The sequence below is a fragment of the Ceratosolen solmsi genome, unplaced genomic scaffold (genome assembly GCF_000503995.2).
Source record: "Ceratosolen solmsi marchali unplaced genomic scaffold, CerSol_1.0 scaffold41, whole genome shotgun sequence".
NCBI lineage: Eukaryota > Metazoa > Arthropoda > Insecta > Hymenoptera > Agaonidae > Ceratosolen > Ceratosolen solmsi.
The window spans coordinates 3,585,419-3,607,176 of NW_011948424.1; the positions used below are offsets into that span (position 1 = coordinate 3,585,419).

A 21,758-nucleotide genomic window follows, 5' to 3' on the forward strand; every position below is an offset into this window, starting at 1 on the left:
TTTTAATAGATAAATTAATATATGATATATAATTCTTTTTATATTTATTGTTATGCTATTATTGAAAATGTTAATTTAAAATTATATGAATAATAATAAAAATACGTTTTTATTTTGTAGACATTTATTACTTGTAGGTTGCAAGCATTACAAAAATACACATGTAACAAACAATTAATGTGGGTGTATATCAGTTTTCATTTTTTTTTCTTCTTCAATTTTCACCACATAATATAATAATATATAATGTAATTTTCATTTAATTATGATGTAGAGCTCAGGGACTCTAAGGATTCTCGTATTTCATAAGTAAAAAAAGAATGTCATGCTGCAAAGAAACGTACGAAAAATGTACGGCTACAAAGTATAAATGTTTCGATTTTCTTGAAACAAAGAGGTAAATTCTTCTTTATGGAAGAAGATCGCTCTGTGCAATATTTATTTTATATATACTTAAAATCTATACATGCGACAATGATAAATGACATTCATCTTAATTTACATGCGCGATATCGATGATAAATGTTTATTAATAGTATTGTTATTGCAGTTCGATATAAATAAGGATAAAACTCTTAATAATTATAAGATTGTACTGACGATTATTTTAAGAAAGGGACTGCGAGCAACCGAAATGTTTAACCCGCTACGAACGTTTTAATTTAAACAGTTTTCACTTATCCATATTATCCATTGAATTACGTTCTTTTTGTACTATAAAACATTACAAAGGCACTTAATAAAACTGAAAAAATCTCGCTCTTAAACAAGTTATATTTTATAGCGATATTAATTTATATTGTACTTTTGTAACGTCTTCTTATTTGCTTATAAATTCATTAAAATTACCTTCGAGAAAATAGAAAAATATTTGTAATTTGATAAACAAGACTCATATATAGTTTCGAATAATGAACAAAATTTTGTACAATATAAATTATCTCTATATTGAAATCTATTAATCGGTTGATAATTATATAATTATAAGATGCTTAGTTGTTGTTGTTGTTGCTGGTTTTTTTTTTTTTTTTTTTTTTTTTTTTTTTAAAATTTAAAAAAAATACAATCCTTAAGTCTTTCGATATTGATCTAAACATTTTTGTAGCGACAATAGCGTTATGCATTGCGTTTATATAGTAGGCTCGATTAAATACTTTAGAACAGTTTATAAAGTTTGTTTTCCTGCGATAATATTGCAATTGAAACAAATGAAAAACAATTAATTGAAGCTAATTTTAGTTATATACTGGCCGTGTGTTCCGGTGAAAAACAGCAGCCCCTTGACACTGTGCACGTATAATAGGTAATTTTCTAAAGCATATAAAAGATGTTCTACATAGAGATTTCAGATATTGATTATATTGTTAATTAAAGTTAAAGATATTTTTGCATAAATATAAAAAGGCTCGTTTTTAATAAATTGAAATATTTATTTGATATTGAAATAATGGTTGTAAGAGTTTACAAAAATATGAAATTTTTTTTATTTTAATATTTGTATGCCTTCTACAAATTTTCTAATGAATGTGTCATGATTTTCATTAAATTGAATAAAGTTCGCTGCGGTACAAATTTTCTCTGATCCAGTCATTTACAGAAAGTTTAGACAATATTGTCATAATTTACAGTGTGAATCGCAGAATATATTATTACTTTAATTATTTTTATTTTTTTTTTTTTTTTTGAATCACATAACTTTTAATGAAACTACATAAAAAAAAAAAATCGAGCACGAATACGTTTATAAAGATAGGCATTACGATTCTAGAAAGAGAGGAAATAAAAAATTTCACGATTCAAATGATATTATTATTACATATTTTTAAGTAAGAAAATATTTTAAACGTTAACTTAAAATCAATTATGTGATTTAAAGTAAAGTAATCTACTTTATAATTTGATCGACCGGATATCTATTATACATTTAACGAAGGTTTTTATTGTATACAACAGACGCAAAGTCGTATATCAGGCTTGGCTGCAATGTGTTTTAGACATTGGCAATTGTAGTGATAATGGATTCACCCTGACACATTCCATCGCTTTTGAGTGTAGAGGCTGGCTCAGCAGTCGACAAAATTGTTGGCTTCTGGTTCGTGACCGAGGGATTGCGGAAAGCTCGCATAGAACATCTTTCACGTAGCAACAAGACAAAGAGGCAGAGTAATAGATAAGGAAACGGTGCGAGCGAGCGCTCATTTATGCTTCGCCTCTAAAGGTGAGAATCGCGTCAACGAGGAATATGAATCCCTCGATTATACTGATGGAGCCCTTGGCCATGTATTTATCACGAACTGAGCTATTGGCCAAGTACTGGTGGTTACTGATGACCATTGAGCCAACGGCGATGAATAGGGCACAGCCAACCAAACTGAAGAATAAATCCTGCAAAAGTAATAAAGGACGTTAGTACCGCTAAGAGATTCATTATCATTCCTTTAATGCAACGATATTGAAATCGATCAACAATTTAAATTGTTTTTACAACATTCTCTTTAATGAACTTAAGTTTTTCCTCGAGTCTATAATATTATATGCTTTCCTATCAAAAGGTCCGCATAAAAAATGTAATCAAAATCTTTTCAATTGCTCTAGTTTGATTAAAAAGCATAAAGCATAAACGCACACAACAGTTTATACCTTAGTGAAATATTTTTCATAAAATATTATATTTACTTTATTGAAAACCTACGGGCGAGATTATAATAAATAATGCGATTACTTAGTTAGAAGCTTTACTTACAACACGGCGGTTTACCGGAGTTGCCATGATTCCACCAGCAAATAGACCTACGAGGATTATAAGATAACCACCGAAAGTTCCGGTGGCTAACATCTGCTCGTGCAAATCTCCAATATACGTATGATATTGCAAACCCAAAAGAATGCATACCAATATCTATAATTAAAAAATAAAATTGTTAAATACGGATGATCGATAATTAAGGCAAATTCACTAAAAGATATAATAATTTGTTAAACAAAGTTTTACATAAATTACAATAAATTAATACAATGATGTTCAAATTTATGAAAATACTAATATACTAATCTAGCATACATTCAAAGCTGTTTCAAACCGCTTAAATGCTTGCAGATTTTTTTCTTCAAAAAATATAAGCCGGACAAGTAATATGGATACCAATTGAAAATGAAAATACCTAAAATCGTTTTTATTATAATTTCATTTTACACACATAATTTTTACTCTTCTACATTAATAAAAAAAAAGAAAAAAAAGTGGTGCAACTGGATGGTTAAAATTTAATATTAAATTTCTTTTCAATTTAATCATTAATTGTTGTTCCGATTTAAAATATCTATAATTCTATAAGGTTTAGTATGATGTCAGGGAATAGTCGAATATTGCCTTAATAATATTAAAAAAATTATAATAAAAATAATAATAATTGCAATATTAAAATAATAATAACGCTATATTAATACGCATATTATCTTTATTCATTAATCCCTTATAGTGTTCAAGGTTCAATTATTATAGTAATGGTAATATTTCACTAGTGGTCAAGTTAAGAGAGCAGAAATAACGATTACTTGGCTTTAATTATCATTTTAAGGTGGTATTAGAAGCTAGAGAATAAAGAATACGGGCACGCTCAATGTGCCATGGCCTCATGAAAATGAGTTTGCGCTCATTCGATTCGCAGTCCCGCACTTAACGGCGTACTAACGAAGAAGACAATAGAAAATATACGTGCATCGCCAATATTACCAATACAATTTAAACTGTTGCCCTTTTTCTTCTTCTTCTTTCAAGCCAATGAGCATCGATATTGCTATTTCGTGTATTTTAATCTCACTGACTATTCTAAGGACTTAAATTTCATAATGGTCATACATCAAGCATATAGAGCTCAGGCAAAGTTTTCTAAATTACCTCGTGTATTTGTTAAGTTAAAGAAGACTAGTGGTACACGTGCTGCATGAAATTCTTTAAATAAAATTATGATTCATTGAAATAGATAATAATAAATTATCGTCGCTTAGAAAATACTCGTGGAATTACTATAAACGTAGGTCTTTCAATTTTTAAACAAAATTTCAACGGATATTTTCATTATTAATTATATAAATTGTAAATGTAATTTTATAACAATTTTTTATCATTACGAATACCAAATTACAAATAATACAATTTTTTAAAACATCATGCATTCTAATAGGAATTACTAACCACTAGTATGTATTCATGTAGATACTTTAATGAATTACTGTTTATATAATTATTAATACATGTATTTTAAAATCTTTACTATTGAAACGTTAACCATTTTTGTGATAATAACTCTGCATATATTTTAAAACGAATTCTCCACAAAGAAATAAAAAAAATTGGTCAATAGCTTTATGAAGTTACAAGTGATCATATAATATATAATATAACTTTTTATTCGAATCGTTGAAAATTATATAAATATCTTTTTAACCAATAAATACACATACAGTAAAAATATTTAACATAAAAACCCTTCTTCGCATTATTTATATATATATATATATATTTTTCTCTTAGTTATAAAATATTTGATTTCACTTGGCATGGAAAATTAGTAAAAAGAGTATTAGAGAGATATTTAGATGAGAAAGTTTTTAATATTGAGCTTCTTAAGTACTATATTATTATAAACCATCACGTAGTTTCGATAGTCAGCTTAGTGATTTTTTTCATATTGAAAATCTTGTGTTTAATACCAAACATTTGCTATTGATGTTATATCGAATATAAAGGACTTTGCTCGCATCATTGTAATGAAAAGTATTTATATAGTTCAGAAACGTGAAATATACATAAAGATTAGTGTGGAATTTAAGTGGCAATAGGATTTCTCGTTTGCATTACAGAATGTGCAACTTTGTTTTCACCTATATTTATATATATATATATATATATATATATATGTAGATGTGGATGTAGATGTAGATGTAGATGTACCTACACAAGTGTTATGTATTGTGCGTCAATCGAATCGCAATGATAGTTATCTCAATGATGATATGCGTAATTTTCAGAAACTTCATTTGTTTACTTATTATATAATTGCTCGTCTCGTTGCGTACTTGATATATTAAATGAGCTCATATTATATTGCTCTCACATTTCCTGAACTTTATGGTCTTTTATGGTTTTAGTACTGGCGATAAAAGCTTACGCAAATACAAGTGAATACCGATTTTCTGAATTCGAAATAAATAATTTAATATGGTTATGGATTTTTACGAACATTATAAAGTCTATGGATGGTTGAAATATGCATAAACATACGCGCATACTTGATTTGATTCGGTTATTGGATTGTTCTGTAAAGCAATGGCCCGGATTCTACGAGTATAAATAAATATACTATAGCAGCACATTGCACTTCCAAGTCGCATTACAATATAACGTTTATTATCATTGAAAAAAATTCATACGTTAATTAAAACATATGCTTAACATATCGTTAACGTTATTGATCGATTATATGCAGATATCATTAAATTTCCATGTCCAATTAAACCAACAATTTTATTCTATTATTTATTTTGAGATAATAAATGCGTAAACATTATATATTAAAATCGCTAGGCTTTATTAAACAATAATTTTTCGAGTAGAAAAAAATATTTACCATCACCTGAAATGGTCATAGAAATTAAGTTTAAATTCAGAAAACGGCTATCGATATCAAAGTACCAAACAAAAGCATTTAATAATCTTAGAAATCAAATAAATTTGCGATGGAAATTTATGCCGTGTATGTTGACGCTCGTAAAATTTCAATCAAGCAAATGAAGTATCTTGAATTACTTGTTTTTTTAATAATGCATGCATAGAGTTTTGAGTCATACGCATATTGAGATAGTATCTCAATTACAACGTGCAAGAGATATTTTTGTCACAATGTAAATTAGGCGTACAGTTATATTTGTAATGGTCCGGGATAATCACATCACAATAAAACAAATAAGTACCCCCATCAGTCACGCTAATAATAATTAATTTATTATTTTTGTTGCTGTTGAATTTTTAAACTTTTTAGTATGGATCGAGAAAAATATCGATAATATATTATGTTATACAATTCTTGCATATTATCATATGTAATATTATAAATGATATATTTTGCATACTTATTGACATTTTCACAATACTTTTTACGTTACAAATTGTAAAAAGCGAATGAGGTAATGCATAGATAAGCAATTATTTGATGAATCAATCAACTCACTACGCTATGAGTTATTATTATAACATACATTTTACTATGATATGTTTATCACTGTTAAAAAATATTATTTCACACTTCAATGATAATATTTTTAATGTAAATTTACTGATTGTTTATAGAAAACAATGCCATTTATAATGTCTTATAATTTTTATAATAACGAACATTATAAAAATTACAGTGAATTACCAGATTATATTATAAATTACTTACAAGTTCAAGGAGCTTGATCAAGGTAAGCCTCGTAATGTTGCCCATTTTTACTTATTTCTGAAAATTAAAATAAATGGATAATTAATTATTATATCTTATTATGAGATATTGTAAATACAGAAAATATTGTAAAGTGTTAAAATGTTCATTTTATTTTTTGTACATTTAGAAAAATATTTTAATTCACTTGTGAACGGTAAATGAAATTTAAACTGTCTATAAGAAAAATAATAATAATGAATATTTTAAATATTTTTCATAAAAATTTTGTACTTTGCTGTAAAATTCGAAAATAATATTTATAATACAAAGCCATAGTTTTTAGTGATTTCATAATACGAATGATTTTTTCCTACTAGTAGTAATAATAATATAAGCAAAATCACAATTGAAAAACAAATAATTACTATTGCGATTTTTTCTAATAGTACTTAAACGTTTATTTTGAGACGAAAAGTGACGGTAAGACTTTGGAAAAAAAAGCACGCAATTGCCACGTAATGAATAGCAATTTATAAACGATTCTTAAAGCGTGTGACTCAGAAAACAATTTTATCAATGCTTTAACGTTACATGATCTTGCACAGAAAAAGGCGTTGCGCCTTTTCAATAAGGAGGATCATAACAAAATCATCCGTCACCAACGTCAATGATATTCACAATCAAGGAACAAGGTCTAGTGACATTTAGCCCGCCCACTTGGATTTTCCCGTAACCTGATCTCATTTGTAGATAGATAGAAACGTGATTCGGTAGAAGGTCGCGCCCTATGATTGTCAAGTGAGCAATTGTTGACATCTCGAGCAACATTCGCACTTTTTTTTTTTTTTTTTTTTTTATCAGAGTTAGGTAGATGATAGCGAGGCGTCGCTTCGGATCGACTCGAGAATTTCACATTCGGCTAATATTCTTAAAGAGGTACCAACAAGGACTCGCGATGGTCCTTTATCCGGCCTTGTCATTGCTAGACTATTAGCGCCACCTTACGAGTCGGAAAATTCATTGCGCTAAAAACTAGCCGTGGGTACATTTCAAAAAATCAAAGCATAATGTCGAATGTCGGGATTGAAGGTTACGATGGATGCTTGTACAAGTAACTTACACAAATTGTACATTTATCAGTACACAAAGCAATTATGAAGATTAAACATCTACTTAACTTAAGAACAAATACTGTCAATATTACTTTTCGATTTGTTTTTCCTTTCTTTCTACGGTTCGTATTATTTGTAGACTGAATTATACATTGAAATTAACTAGATTTACACATACACAAACATATAAGGTATGTATGACCGTATCTCTGGGGAAAAATCAAATTCCATTCGTAAAGAAATTATGTCATCAACCAGAGTGGAAAAGGATCGCAAGTCATTCCAACATTTTCATTCATGGTCAAGTTAAATTATATTCGTATGGGATCGATATAGAAATATCTTTCGTATGATCAATTCATTCAATTATGTTGATTTTTAACTCAACTTAAATCATAACTATCCAATATAAGTATTCTTTTTTTTTTTTTTTTTAACGAGTTTTACATTGCTATTTTATTATTTTCATTACATTTTCAATGTATTTTTTATTTTAACTTTATAAAAAATTGAATAGTTTTACTTGTTTGTGTAAATATTCTAATTTATGGTTCTTAAATAACTTTTAATGTATCGATCTAATACTTCATAATAAATATGTATGTTATGACTACACATTTGGATTTAATGATTAACTTATGATTATAATTTTTCTTTTATATTGAACGATAAAACAGTTAGGCACCCAAATTACAAGTTTCTGCTAATTTATATTTTTATAACTATTAATTAAAAGAATAACGTGAACACAATATGCACAAATACAAGTACAACTATTTTATACAGAAATCAAATTAAACACAAAATAAATGACGAATTACCATAAATGATGATGAAGTAAATCGGCAGATTTACGATGACGCATTAGAAAAAACAGTTTAGTCGTTATTAAAAAAAAAAAAAAAAATGTAACAAGTAAAGGAAAATAACGAACATGATACAATATTGACGTTTAAACCTTATCCTCCCTAAACTTCACTTTTTCAATGCAAAAATAACTAACCGATTATTGCGCGATTGCAGTATTTTTCTTACACAGATTACTCATATTGAATTTTTCATTGAAAATTACTCATTAGCAAACTATTAAATTTCCACAAACAAGAAAGTCTTTATTTCCATCAATAATAGTGATTACTAATAACAATAGAATTTTTTCTTCTTCGTGTTATATATGTAAAAAATATTAACATTAATTCAGAATATATTTATCATGAAATATCGTCTAATTACGGATCTATTTCAAATTTATCGGGGAATTTTTCTTAGGATGAAAATTAATTTCAGATGTTGGTGATAATTTTGAATAAGCACCTGTCATGTGAAACAAAATTACGGAATAAATAAAGTAATGAAAAAAAAAAAAAAAGAAAAAAAAATCGAAGTAAAAGAATGAGTATCGTGATCTTATCAAGTTCACACAAAGTGGATGATGCAGTTGGTGTAATTAGGATTTTGGCGTATGTTAGCTTCGATCTGGATAAGTCGTCGGAAGGTACAATATACAATTTTCCTCTATTCACTATATTTTTGCACGCCAGTGTAGAAAACTTTCTATTTATATGTACTCGTAAAAAAATTTGAGACACGTAAGAATTCGATTGCTTTTTTGTTTTTATTATTTTTCTTATATTATTTTATCGTTTTGACCCCCAATATACATATATAATAATAATATCCCTAATAATATTTCTAATATATATATATATATATATATATATATATATATATATGCTTGTATGTAGTATATAGTAGTTTTTAGCCCTTTCTATTATACATTTAAAATTCGTAACATAAATACATATATATATATATATATATATATATGTATTTATGTTACGAATTTTAAATGTATAATAGAAAGGGCTAAAAACTACTATATACTACATACAAGCACATATACAAGAGTAAGATTGTATTTAAATATATTTAATATTTTGGTAATTTTCATCTTACTAATATAAAAAATATTAATATGAATAAAATAAAATAAAATCTTTAATATGTTTAAATCAACATATTTTTTGCTCACTTAGTTTTACGCCTCGTTTCAGCAAATAATATTCACACAAGTGATTTTACAATCACGATATATACCTTGTTAATTTTTTTAAGTATATTAAATCTTTTATCATGAAAGTTTATATATTCATTTAAATGGTGATAAAATAGAGTACAAAATGCATTATGCGATCAAGCAAAAAAAAATATATATTTTTTAAAAAAATTAATTATTTTTTTCTTATTAACAGTGTTAACGATATTTTTTTGTCATTAATTGATAAACGTGCATTTAATCTTAAATTGTAAATTCTCTTATTAATATTTTTACATGATTGCACGAATGTATAATGTAGTTAAAATATTACTTTAATGTTTTATTTAAGTATTTCTATGTTTAAACAGTATTATTTTTATGTAAAGAAGAAAAGAAAGTTGTGTATTTTGGATGGATTTAGTAACCGTGCGAAATTGCTGAAGCAAAAAATATTTTTATATTAAAGAAAAGATTGCCTGTATGCTATTTCTTTCGATGTATTAACGTGGAATATAAAGTACAAATTTTATTACATCATATCGCAGAAACGGATGCGACAAAACGGTTCGAGCTAACGATATTTTGAGAGATGATGATCGTCGGCGTCAAACTTGCTGCTCCATCGCTACGCATCTCTTTACATGCTCCGAAATAATATTTATACAATTATAATAACACGACTGTAAGATCCCAAAGCAACACACTCCAATGGTTAACGTTAAATGCAAAAATTGTAAACGATTATCGCACGCGGAGCTCCAAGCCCTTGAACCTGGGGATACTTTTCTTCTTTACTGCACGAAATCTCCGATGATTCTCAACGCCCAATCTCCATTCCAATTCCATTCAAATCCGAATTTAAATACCGTGAAAGCCAAGGAAGCGCAGCTTCCGGCTCGTCCTCGAGACAGACGAAGCCGACCGCGCCATAACAAACGCAAAAATTGTTGGGAGCTATATTTGCCGCGCGCTGAGTCACGTGAAAAAAATACGCGTCCCGGAAAATAATCGAGCGGCGGCGCTTTTGACCCACTTCCTATCTTCGAGCTTATTGTTGCGGTTGGCGTTCGCCTTGGAGGAATCGCATCTCATCTCAGCGACGTCGACTATTATCCGGCGCCTCATTTTCCGATCTGGGACCCTGTTTTTTCAGCTTCCGAGCACACGCCTCCTTTATGATGATCCGGATGATTTATTTATGAGAGAGCCGTGGTTAACGAAGCTCATCGATTTCGAGTCTCTTGGACAGCGTGTGCCCAACTCATCACTTTCCTTCTCCTTTGGCTTACGCGCTCGTAAGTGCCTAAGTTAGGCAAAAAATAGGTGCGTGCGAACGAATAGCACATTTCTCTGATGTCAAGGGTTAGTCAAGCAACAGTTCTATATTGATAATTCTCGGCCACTTTTAGATAATCGATATTCATGCTGATTTTATTTTCCTCTATTTTCTGTATTTACATAAATGATTTCGCAGCTCGTGTGTCGCAAATTTAAAAGGCTAATTTACATGAGATTTTTCGAGATTCAAGTTGAAAATTAAAAATTTCTTAATAAGACATTCGGTACAATGATTTCAAATAATTTGAAATCCAATTTTTTGTATTCCCCATTAAATCCAATTTCATTTACATCGACAATAATTCCAACCCAAGGTCATTTTTATTCAAAACAAAATTGCGTCAAAAAGATGGAAAGAAAGATTTTCTACGTACACTTAATTAAAATTTCCTAATTATTTCATTGTTTAGTTTATAAAATGAGAATAACACGGATTGTATAATTTTTTCTGTGGCTCATTTATAATTTATTATTTTTAATTTATTTGATTTATTTATTACTTTTTAGGGTTACGACAGTTTTTATAATTTATCTAATAATAGTAATTGCATTGTTTTTTTTTTTTTTTTTTTTTTTTTTTTTTTTTTTGTAATTTATCGTGAAAAATAAGTATTAATTGAGATTACATAGATTTTAATATGAAATAATTTATTGGCAAATAAAACTTTAATTTCATTCTTGAATATTTGTATGATAAAAGTGCAGCAGAGTAATTTTTACATTATTTAATGTACAAACGTCAAGTAATAACTTTGAAAGATAAAACGTTTTTCTCATATTTTGAGATTACAAGTTACTAATGATATGTTTACATACATACGAGATAACAAATATTGAAAAAATTTGTAAAATGTCATCTATTAGAAGAATATTTTTGCTAGGATTTTTTTTTTTTTTTTTTTTTAAGTTCATTAATCTTGGACCAATGATTTGAGTATAATTAACATTAAAATTCTTGGAATCGTATTCGAAATGTAGTTCATGGTTTACGATTAGGAATGCATTACATCATCACTCTGGGCAAAATATATTTGTTTCCGATTTTGCTTTCGCGATGTGATGGTCACTGTCCAATGTGTAGTCGCATAGTTATTGGAACGGATGCCAAAAATGGATGAGCGCACGAGGTCATGAATTAAAAAAAAAAAAAATGATGCTGATCACGTATCAATGTCTTTCGTATTCCGCAACCATAGTCCGTTGGATTTATAAATTTCAAATTGCTCCATTAAGTCACTGAAAAACTATTGATGCGCGCGGCTTAGATTTCCTTATTTACTTCGGATTCAGTTTCTCGATGTTTAGAAATGATAATAGTTTTTATTGCGTATGGTTTTTCTTAGCTACGAAGACTATTATATAATTATATAATTATATATTTATAAATTTTCTTGAAGTGTATAAATGAATGGAAAAAAAAAAAAATAACTGGAACAGTGCCATTAGAGTTAATTTGATTAGAAGAAAAAGTTAAAGTTATATCATCGAATATTCTACAAGATTGTATTTAAAATGAAAATGCAAATAAATAAATTAGTTCAGAAAATGCAGATTATTTATAGAATTCTTTTAAATGAAAGTGGCAAGTGAATGAATTGTTTTATCGAAAGCTTTGCGCAAATCGACTGGATTTCTGAAAATATCGATATGGTACGTGGTTTGGTTGTATCTGAGATTGAGTCGAGTTGGATGTCAGTAGTTTGCAATATAATGGAAAGAGAATAAGGTTACGAAAATCTGGAGAAGATATTTATACTTCAATATTATGTCCCTTCCACGACTGTAGATCTGACAAATTCACTGGAAATAGGTTTCGAGAGTATATTAAAACTCTTTCATTGTAATAATTGGAAAATTTTTGAATTAATACACATTGTGTTGCGTATTAATCAAGAGATTTTTTTAAGAAATCAATGTAATACCTGATGTTTAACTTGCAAATGTAGCTGCAATTTTGACAAATTTTGACGTCGATTTAATGCGAAGCTTTTGCAGGTGTTAATGAATATTAATGTAATCAGAATTTGTAAATATTCTCAATTTTTAATATTCAATCGTATGCCACGAAGAGGAGCGAGGAATGTATCAAAATATTATGGAAACGTTTACCTCTCTAAAGTAAATAGTTTTAAATCTCGAAGTATAACAATATCATAGTAATATAACGAGATCCTTGATCGGCTCCAAAGCGGTAAAACTGTTTTGTGTTAACCATCGAAATAATCTAAATATGCGTGCGCGAGAGATAGAGAGTGGGAGTGAGGGAGATAGAGAGTGAGAGAGAGAGAGAGAGAGAGAGAGAGAGAAATGCGCTAGTAAAAACAAGTGAAATATATGTAAATATTTAGAACGCTATGAATTACGTGATGCCAAAGTCTTACGGCGTCATTCGCAGATTCCAAGCATTGGACAGTAATTTTGGCGAGCACAATCTCAATCTTAATACAGTTTTCGTCAGAATCCCTTAGGAAGCCGACTCCCACATTGGCTTCGAAGGCACCGTGGGGAGAAGAAACAGTCACGCGATTGTGCTCAGGGTGAGGTTCGAGGATGATACACTGCATCCGTTATGTACTTGCAAAGGTGCAGTTCGATGTGTATTTTTATGGACGTGATGGAATCATCAGGGCTCGAATTCATTCTCGAATTAGTTTTGAAACTCGGATATACCATAGACGTTCCTGTACTGTCGCCGGCCATTTGATCCCAACTTCTTTCTCTCTCTCTCTCTCTCTCTCTCTCTCTCTCTGCGTCGATGTGTGCGTGTGGGCGTCGACCAAGGCTTCGAGTCGATTTTTAGCGGTCAAACGTCTTTCGCTGGAGTCGCAGTCGATCCATCGGTGGTACCTTCTTCGTTATAAGCGTGGACAACCGTGCGATTGTAGTGCTCGTTGGATGTTAAGATAAGATTATAATCGGCGCTCGTTAGCGAATCTGGCGAATTTACGGGGTTGCATTTATTTTCAAGAACCAAATTGCAGTATTATTGCTCGTTGTTATTACTCTTGGGTTTCGTAAATTACACTATATAATGCATTTGCAAAGACCCACCACTGCTCATTTACTTGGCTCACCACGTAATATTTATGTTTTATTATTTGGTTCGAAGATTGTTTTTCACTCACGATATTTTTCGATTAACTACGCGAGCTTTCGTATTATTGATCCAAAAGAACGCATAACGAGAATTATTAATGATGATTGATTAATGCAAATGGTAAGAGGCGAATGCAGCATTTATCGCATTAATTAACGATCGTTTAGATATGAGCATTCGATAATAAACCAGGAATACAAAAATTTTCATAGTGCGATAAAAAAAAGTCCTTGTTTACTAAACACCCCCCCCCCTTCCCCCGCGGTCACCGGTAGTGGCGACAGTTCGACCGATGCACTAGTAAAAATTACGTTGCCAAAGATTTCATAAAATTTTAACGAATGCGAGAAATTTATCTAACGATGCGTACTTCCATATTCTTCAAGAACTTTAAAACCAATGTAAAGAATTGGAAATTCTTTATTAGATATGCAAATTTTTGTGAAAATGACATCCAAGTAGTGGTACGACATTTTACGACTATTAAACGCTTGATTCCGAGAGATTAAGAGAAAACGATATTATCGAGCAAAAGGGGATGTTCGGAAATTAATAATAGGCAATTAATACGTAATTCGTAAATAAATATTATAAAAAATGCTTATACTACTTCGTCTAGAGTTTGTATTTAATTTTGCAAAACTTTGAACTTGACCCGAATGATATTCAAACAATAAAGTACAATATGAATGACTCGACCGAACGCCGTAAAATTTTACGTATTTCAGAATAAACTCACGACATTTATTAAAATTAGGCCACGAACGCTCTTTAATGTCGTTGTCACTATTTAAAAGAAACCGATCAATTATATTATAAATTATTTTAATGCCCAACAATATTTTATAACACTCATTTTATTGAGAATAACTGTACACGTAATATGGTTTATAAACTTTTACTACTCGAGCCAATGTCTTGATTACGTCTATGCGTCCTCATTCTCCTGTACTTTAATGCAAATTTAACGCTCGAATATGCAGATAATACAAGAAGCACTAGATGCTATCATCATAAAGTAGTAAAATTATCAATAATCTGCTAATATTTGTCAAAGTAAACATGTAATCGCCCTAGGGTATGAAAGCAGTATATAATGCACGTCAAACTTCACTCGATAATATTTCTTAAAAATGTAACTAGGACTCTTCATTTACATGAAGACCCCATAAAAATATCGAATTATTGGGCGAAGAAGTAAAATGGGGACAAAATGAGACGACAATTGGATACAAGAGCGGCGGCACATTTCTCGCACTAGGAAATACCGACGGTAATTTTCTTGTCTTTCGCATTATTTTTAAGGTGTGCCCGACAATCGAGGCGTGGTTTAGCAAACACCATGCATGCGCTCGTTGAAAAATTGAAAAATTGCACCGCAAATGCTGTTGACCTTAATATATCGAGGCTAACAACCGCACTGGCGTTTACCGATGAATCCTTATTTCGAGGTCCCGACAATACGAAAATCTTGTCATTAATGCAACATGCGAAGGCTCGAATTCCGGTATTATCCCCAATCTCATTAGCCTTCTTCATTCAATGGTTGCCAAAACACATACGTAAAGCTTTGACAAAACGAAGCTCGCAAGAATTTCCCTAGTTGCGCGCTCCTACGCATTTACGTTCAATTCTGCATCAAATGCCCATTGCTTAAACATATTTACAAGATTGCCTATCCAAAGACTTACATAATTATTCGACCACTCTAACAAATATTTACTCTGTCCATAATGAATACAAACAAGCTCACTTATCTAACAACGAGACGCGACAACACTACGGGCAATAAATTTGTCGACGCAGCGTCTCATGTTCAATGGCGATTCTCGTCCATCGTTATTAAAAAAAAAAAAAAAAAAAAAAAAAAAAAAAAAAAAAAAAAAGACTTCATTTCCAGACTGCTTATGTAAACAGACCGGTCTCAGACATAACGACAACTGAATTTCCTTGAATTTCCTTGATTTTCCTTGATGGCAATGTTAAACTTCACACCCCGTAATCATGTATCGCGTATCTCGTATCGCCGTATTCGACGCATTTCTAAGCGCTTCGAACTACCATCGCCGATGGGTCGAAGTGACGCTTAAAAATCATTAAGGGACCTTCTGGCTCTCGGGGGCCCATCAACAGGTTGGCGAACGGGATTGCGAAATGGGCAAGAAAATGGCATGTGCGTATACTTACTCTGATGGAGCTTGCGGCGATGGATTCCAAGGAGCTACTGGGCACTGGCTGATTTTGAGGCGATTGTTGTGGTAAAAGCGCGCGAAACGTCGACTGGAGAACAACTGGCGAGTGGTGTACCGGGCGTCGGCGTCGGGACTAAAGTAGCGTCCCCCAACCATCACGGCGTCTTCAATAGCGGCAGCAGCGACGTCGGCGGTGGCGGCGGTGGCGGCGGTGGCGGCGGTGGCGGCGGTTACTGTTGCTGTTGTTCCGCTCCCCTCCACTCGACGCCCAACCTCCCTCTCGTCCCTCCGCCGGTCCCGCCGTCCTCTTCGAAAGATCCGTCCTACGCGACGGCCAGACACGACGATTGTCTTCCCTCGTCTTAGCCACGGCTAAGTGCGTGGCTCGTGTCTCTCGCTATTTCTTTTCCCACTTACATTGGTAGCATAGCTTAGGTTTGTTGTTGTGGCTCGTTGGAGCGACGGTTGAGCGTTTGGAAATCCGTTGGAAAAAAATAAAAAAAGCATTCGGAGCGGCGATCGGGTTCAAGGGACAAACTTCCCGTTTCGACGGGGCTGGGAAACAAACCTGAGAATTTCCTAATTATCGCGCGACTTGATGGTTGAAGCGTTTTTGGACTTGATTTAACGGATAGTCGACGACTCACCCTACCATACACATGCGCCATGGAATTCCAACATTTTTACTTCGATATGTACGGTAGCGATTTAATTAATGTCATGGATTATTGGATTATGCGTTTAATTAACGAATTTTTAGCAAAATTTGCATCGAACGTAGCGCATGTTGCGAGGAGATTTTTTTCATTCGTTTTTCATAATTGTTTACCTTGTTGTAATTGCTCTGTAAGGCAAAATATTATGATTAATTTGAATGATTTCGATAGTGATCGGAGATGAAGCGTGTTTCCAAAAAATTTCCGTCCAAATTCAAATTAACATGTTCTTGTCTTTAAATTCTTCTATACTTGTATAATCATACGATTTATCAACGATGAAGTAATTTCCTTCATCTTTTTTTACTCTTTTAGCCGAAGCAAACATCATTTTTATAATCGATTGGAGAGTGGCTATTACTATTATTGATTACGTTGCATTTGACAAATACGACGTACGATAGAAAAAATCTGACTCTTTAGGTTTTAAAGAAGCCCGGAGTGTACGTAAGAATAATGGCTTGAAATATATTTCCGCCAGTGAATGTTTCCGGTGCAAGTTGGAACAAAGAATCCTCGATTTCTTTGCTACTTTACCATCCCTATCTACTAGTATATTTTATATAAGTACTTTACATGTTAGATTATCTAAACTTACAATTTATATGTACTATAAAAATTTAATAAAATTAGGCAAATATTTCTAATATGTTGCTAACGCATAGATTGCCAATAAGCCAATTTTATTAAACGTTTCCCATTCGTAGTTAAAGGGCGAAATCAACAAGACAAATACGTTATAATTACAAGTTTTTTTTTCGTTTATTAGCAAATTAAAATTAAATTTAAATTTCACCCCATACTATTTATATTTCTCTTAAACTTTTATGTTTGTCTTAATTTGGTAAACGATTTTATGCTTTATTTTAATGATACTGTAACTTTGTTACGTTCAATTAATTGCTAATATGTGAGTAATTTTAATTTAAATTTCATAAAATTTATCCTTTATGTTTACGTTTTTTTTTCTCCATTCGCATTAAGAATAAATATTTCTTATTTGTTAAATATATCAGATTTCCTTATATTCTTCAAGCTTTCTTAGACATTTTTCCCATAAATCATACATTGCTTTTTTATTTTATGAGTAAAATTTTTTTTTGTGAAATGTTAATTTTTACATATAATTAGCTTCGATTTGAATATAAAGGAGCGATATTATATTATAAATTTCGTTTACATTTACTTTTCATACTTAGCAAAACGAATGTTCAATTTCTTCCGATTTATACGTTTTGAACATTAAGGATACGCTGACAATTATGTATTATTATATATTCATAAAATATTATTTATTATATCACCGAATAAGCTTTTTATTGGTATCGTATAATAAAGAAAAATTTCGGTCGTTATCGTTATAATGTTACAGATCTCGTTGCAAATGTTATGAGATTTTATCGTTATTTTATTAGACATTATTTTATTAGTTTCTATAATAATCTAAAAAATGGTAAATATCTTCTTTTAATATCTCAATATTTTTCTTATATATTCTGATTGATTGAGTTAATAATTGTTTGAAAGATTAAATATTTATTACTAATTTTTAAGGACGTAATTTATTTAGTTTTCATCTCCAAAAATAAAACTTTATGGCATTGCTCGTATCTTTAGCTATGAAATTTAGGTTATTATCAACAGACATTTAATAAAAGATTTTAATAGTGGAACTTAATATAGTTTTTGCGTAATTTTTTCAATTTGTTCAAATTCACTTTTAAACAATTAAGATATTTATGATTTTATGCGATATACATTAAATCGCTCGTTTTACCTAAATTACAGAAATTTGGATTTTCAGTATATATATATATATATAATAGTACGTATCCAGTCTAAGTAAAAGATACGTTTTATTTATAGTGTATTTATAATATATTTATTATGTATTGTTTTATTTTATTCATTGTGATATTGGGAATGCCGTTAAATATAATTATCGATTGCAAAAATACTTCGTAAATTTTAAATAGCTAACATTGTCTTCTTTTTCATATTCTCTAATACGTTTGTTATTTTGTGTGTTTATCGAGCGCTACATGGAATTATATTATTGAAAATTGACAAATACTACCAATTAGGAGGTGCAGCGTATCTCTGTTGTCGTATTTATCAGCTGAGGTATTTTCATCCATTCGTGTAAACAACCTGTTTGCTCGATATTTATTTTTCTTGACAAGCATTCTTATGCATTAGCGTAATATTTATTTTATGGTTTGTTGTAGAACTGTTAAGAGAATATCCCTTCTGTACCTTAGCCAGAGAATTGTTTAAAATTTATATCAACGATAAAGTAGCAAAGATGAAAGATGAGATTTATTTACGAGAAGGCAGGGCAAGTACTCGAGAAAGTTTTATATTAAATAAATGTTATAGACATTCTACAAAGACTTGTAATTCCCAATGCATTTATAGAGCATATATATTGTTTGCTTTTATAAATACATCGCTGCGTATGAAATAATTTTATTTTAAACTTAATTTCATAATCCGTTGATGCATTCTTAAATACGCGAGTGGATTTTAAAAAAAATAGCAGCCTTATGAATTTATGATAATAAATTAAATAAATTAAAAATTTTATTTTTAACTTGTATACAGTTGCTATGTATTAGATTGTTTTAAAAAACAAAAATTAATTTTACAAGAAATTATATGTATATATGTCGCATACGTGGTACGTGCTTGAACAAACATTAAAAAAATTATCAACGACTCTTTTTAACACAATTATTTATAAAATACAACTTATGAATTATATGTGTGCATTTGTTTTGAAATGCCTTATTGTTATATGCGATAAATGACTTTTTCCTACTTTTATTTTACATAATTTAGACTACTAGAGAAATAATTGCTATTATTTCAGCGTATCATACTTATGAAAAAATTAATTGGTTATTTGTAACGCATTCAATATCTTTTCATAATTCTTCTTTTTGCAAAGAAGAACGAATGTATTTAGGTTATTTTTTTTATTTTTTAAATATTTTTATTATCGATTTAAACATTTATCCTTCTTCCTTCTCATTAGTTGTCACTCAATATAATATCAGTTTTTACCTAAATGCTTGTGCCGTATAAAAAATTTCTTTTCAATCCAATTTTTACGTGTAAGAATATACTGAATACAAATTAAGAAATTATTTTTAAGCGTAATAAATATAATAACTACATAAATTCTTGGTTCTTGATTGTATAATTAATAAAGAAATAGTAAAAAAAGACACATTTTGAATAAATATTTGTTTAATTTTACAAAACAAGATACTTCAATTTTCATGTTTATTTGGTTAATTTATAGTATTTTTAAACTCGAATTCTACAAATTCTTCATGTACAGACTATTTATTCTGTATAATTTATCATAAATTAATTAAAAGATTATTATTCGTAATTTTTACCAATATAATTGTGTTACTAAAGATAAAAATAATTTTAAAAAACTGTAGCTGTTATCGGCAAACACTGATCTTGAAAATTATATCCCATAAAACGGAATAATGCTTAAAGCAATTTGCCAAAGTTCATTAGAAGGACGTGACAACTAGTATACTAAAATTATGAATTTTTTGTTAAATGACTTAAGCAACCTTTTCTTGAAACAACTTTCATTCATTATTTTTAAAATTGTCAATAAAATTAAAACAATAATTGCATATGTAGTAGCAATATTTACAAAAATATGCTGGTGTGAGTATTTCTAAAATACAGTTATGCACGAAATAAGAAAAATTTGTTATGATTTTTGCAATTTCTTCAAAAAATCAACAAACATTAAATGTTAAAATGTTTGAATTTTTATTTCTGAATATAAAACAATGTTGTGGAAGTTTTTTTTTCGCATTACTATACATTCTACATGTAATTTGTCTAAGAAAATTGTTTTCCATATTATTTACGGATCTTAACAAGAACACATCAACAATTTCTGAAATTAACTAATTACACATATTCCATTTGCATTTTCAATTGTCCTTAAAACATCCCTTTATGCATATTTATAGACTTTGAATAAAAAGTAAAAGCGAATGAAATAATAAACGGAGAGAGCTGCGATGTTTAATTAGATAAAAAAGCATTGAAGCTTACGTATTCTACAATGATATAATCGCAAGGTCTTATTCATATGTTTTGAATTATTATAATCACTTAATTAAATTATGTAGAGTTTAAGCAAGTACTTAATCACTCGACATTTATTTGAAAGCATTTGGACATTGATATTCTTAAAACATTATTCAGTATATATAATACTACGACTGAAGGCTATTTGCGATGTACAATTTTGTCTCCTATGCTGCTATGGACAATTTAGTCAGGGTCTTTTCAGCGCACACCTTCAATGAAGTGTAAACGATGATTTACGAACACTGGGACAATTCGTACGTATGTCACTGTAACGAATCAAATGCACAAGCTTTACTAATGGCATTATTAAACTAATAAAATCTCTCCATGAATTGTACATATTTCTGCCAAATGCATAACAGTTAGTCTTCTAATATTTTGTAATCGCCTAAGATCCTATGTTTTTACGAGATCCACGTAAATGCAGTATATTTGTATTATTAGTAGGTGAGACGCATTAAGTTTTCAATATAGATCCTAGAATAAAGGTAAAGTGGGAAGAAATTCGATGGCCCGATGGATAGAGAAAAGTAGAGGCGGAGGAGGCTCTTTTCTTCTCATTTCAAACGAATTTACTCATACTACAATAGAGTTATATTTCCATTATAATAATTGCATTAAGAGTATCAACGGTTAAACGAAGGTAAAATATTGCGGACTTTTTCCATTATTATAATGAAAAAGTTCAGAATGAACATTCTTTCTC

At 29.9% G+C, this 21,758-nt stretch overlaps 1 protein-coding gene across 1 annotated transcript; it reads right to left on the minus strand.

Moving 5' to 3' along the window:
• Positions 1 to 1,915: 1,915 nt before the first annotated feature.
• LOC105362529 (uncharacterized) lies at positions 1,916 to 16,409 on the minus strand. The gene is made up of 4 exons (XM_011499998.1): positions 16,198 to 16,409; positions 6,444 to 6,500; positions 2,744 to 2,899; positions 1,916 to 2,385 (listed from the first exon to the last, which is right to left on the minus strand). Exons 2-4 carry the CDS (start codon positions 6,486 to 6,488, stop codon positions 2,200 to 2,202), a joined length of 387 nt encoding a protein of 128 aa, XP_011498300.1. The 5' UTR covers positions 6,489 to 6,500; positions 16,198 to 16,409; the 3' UTR covers positions 1,916 to 2,199.
• Between the last annotated feature and the right edge of the window lie 5,349 nt (positions 16,410 to 21,758).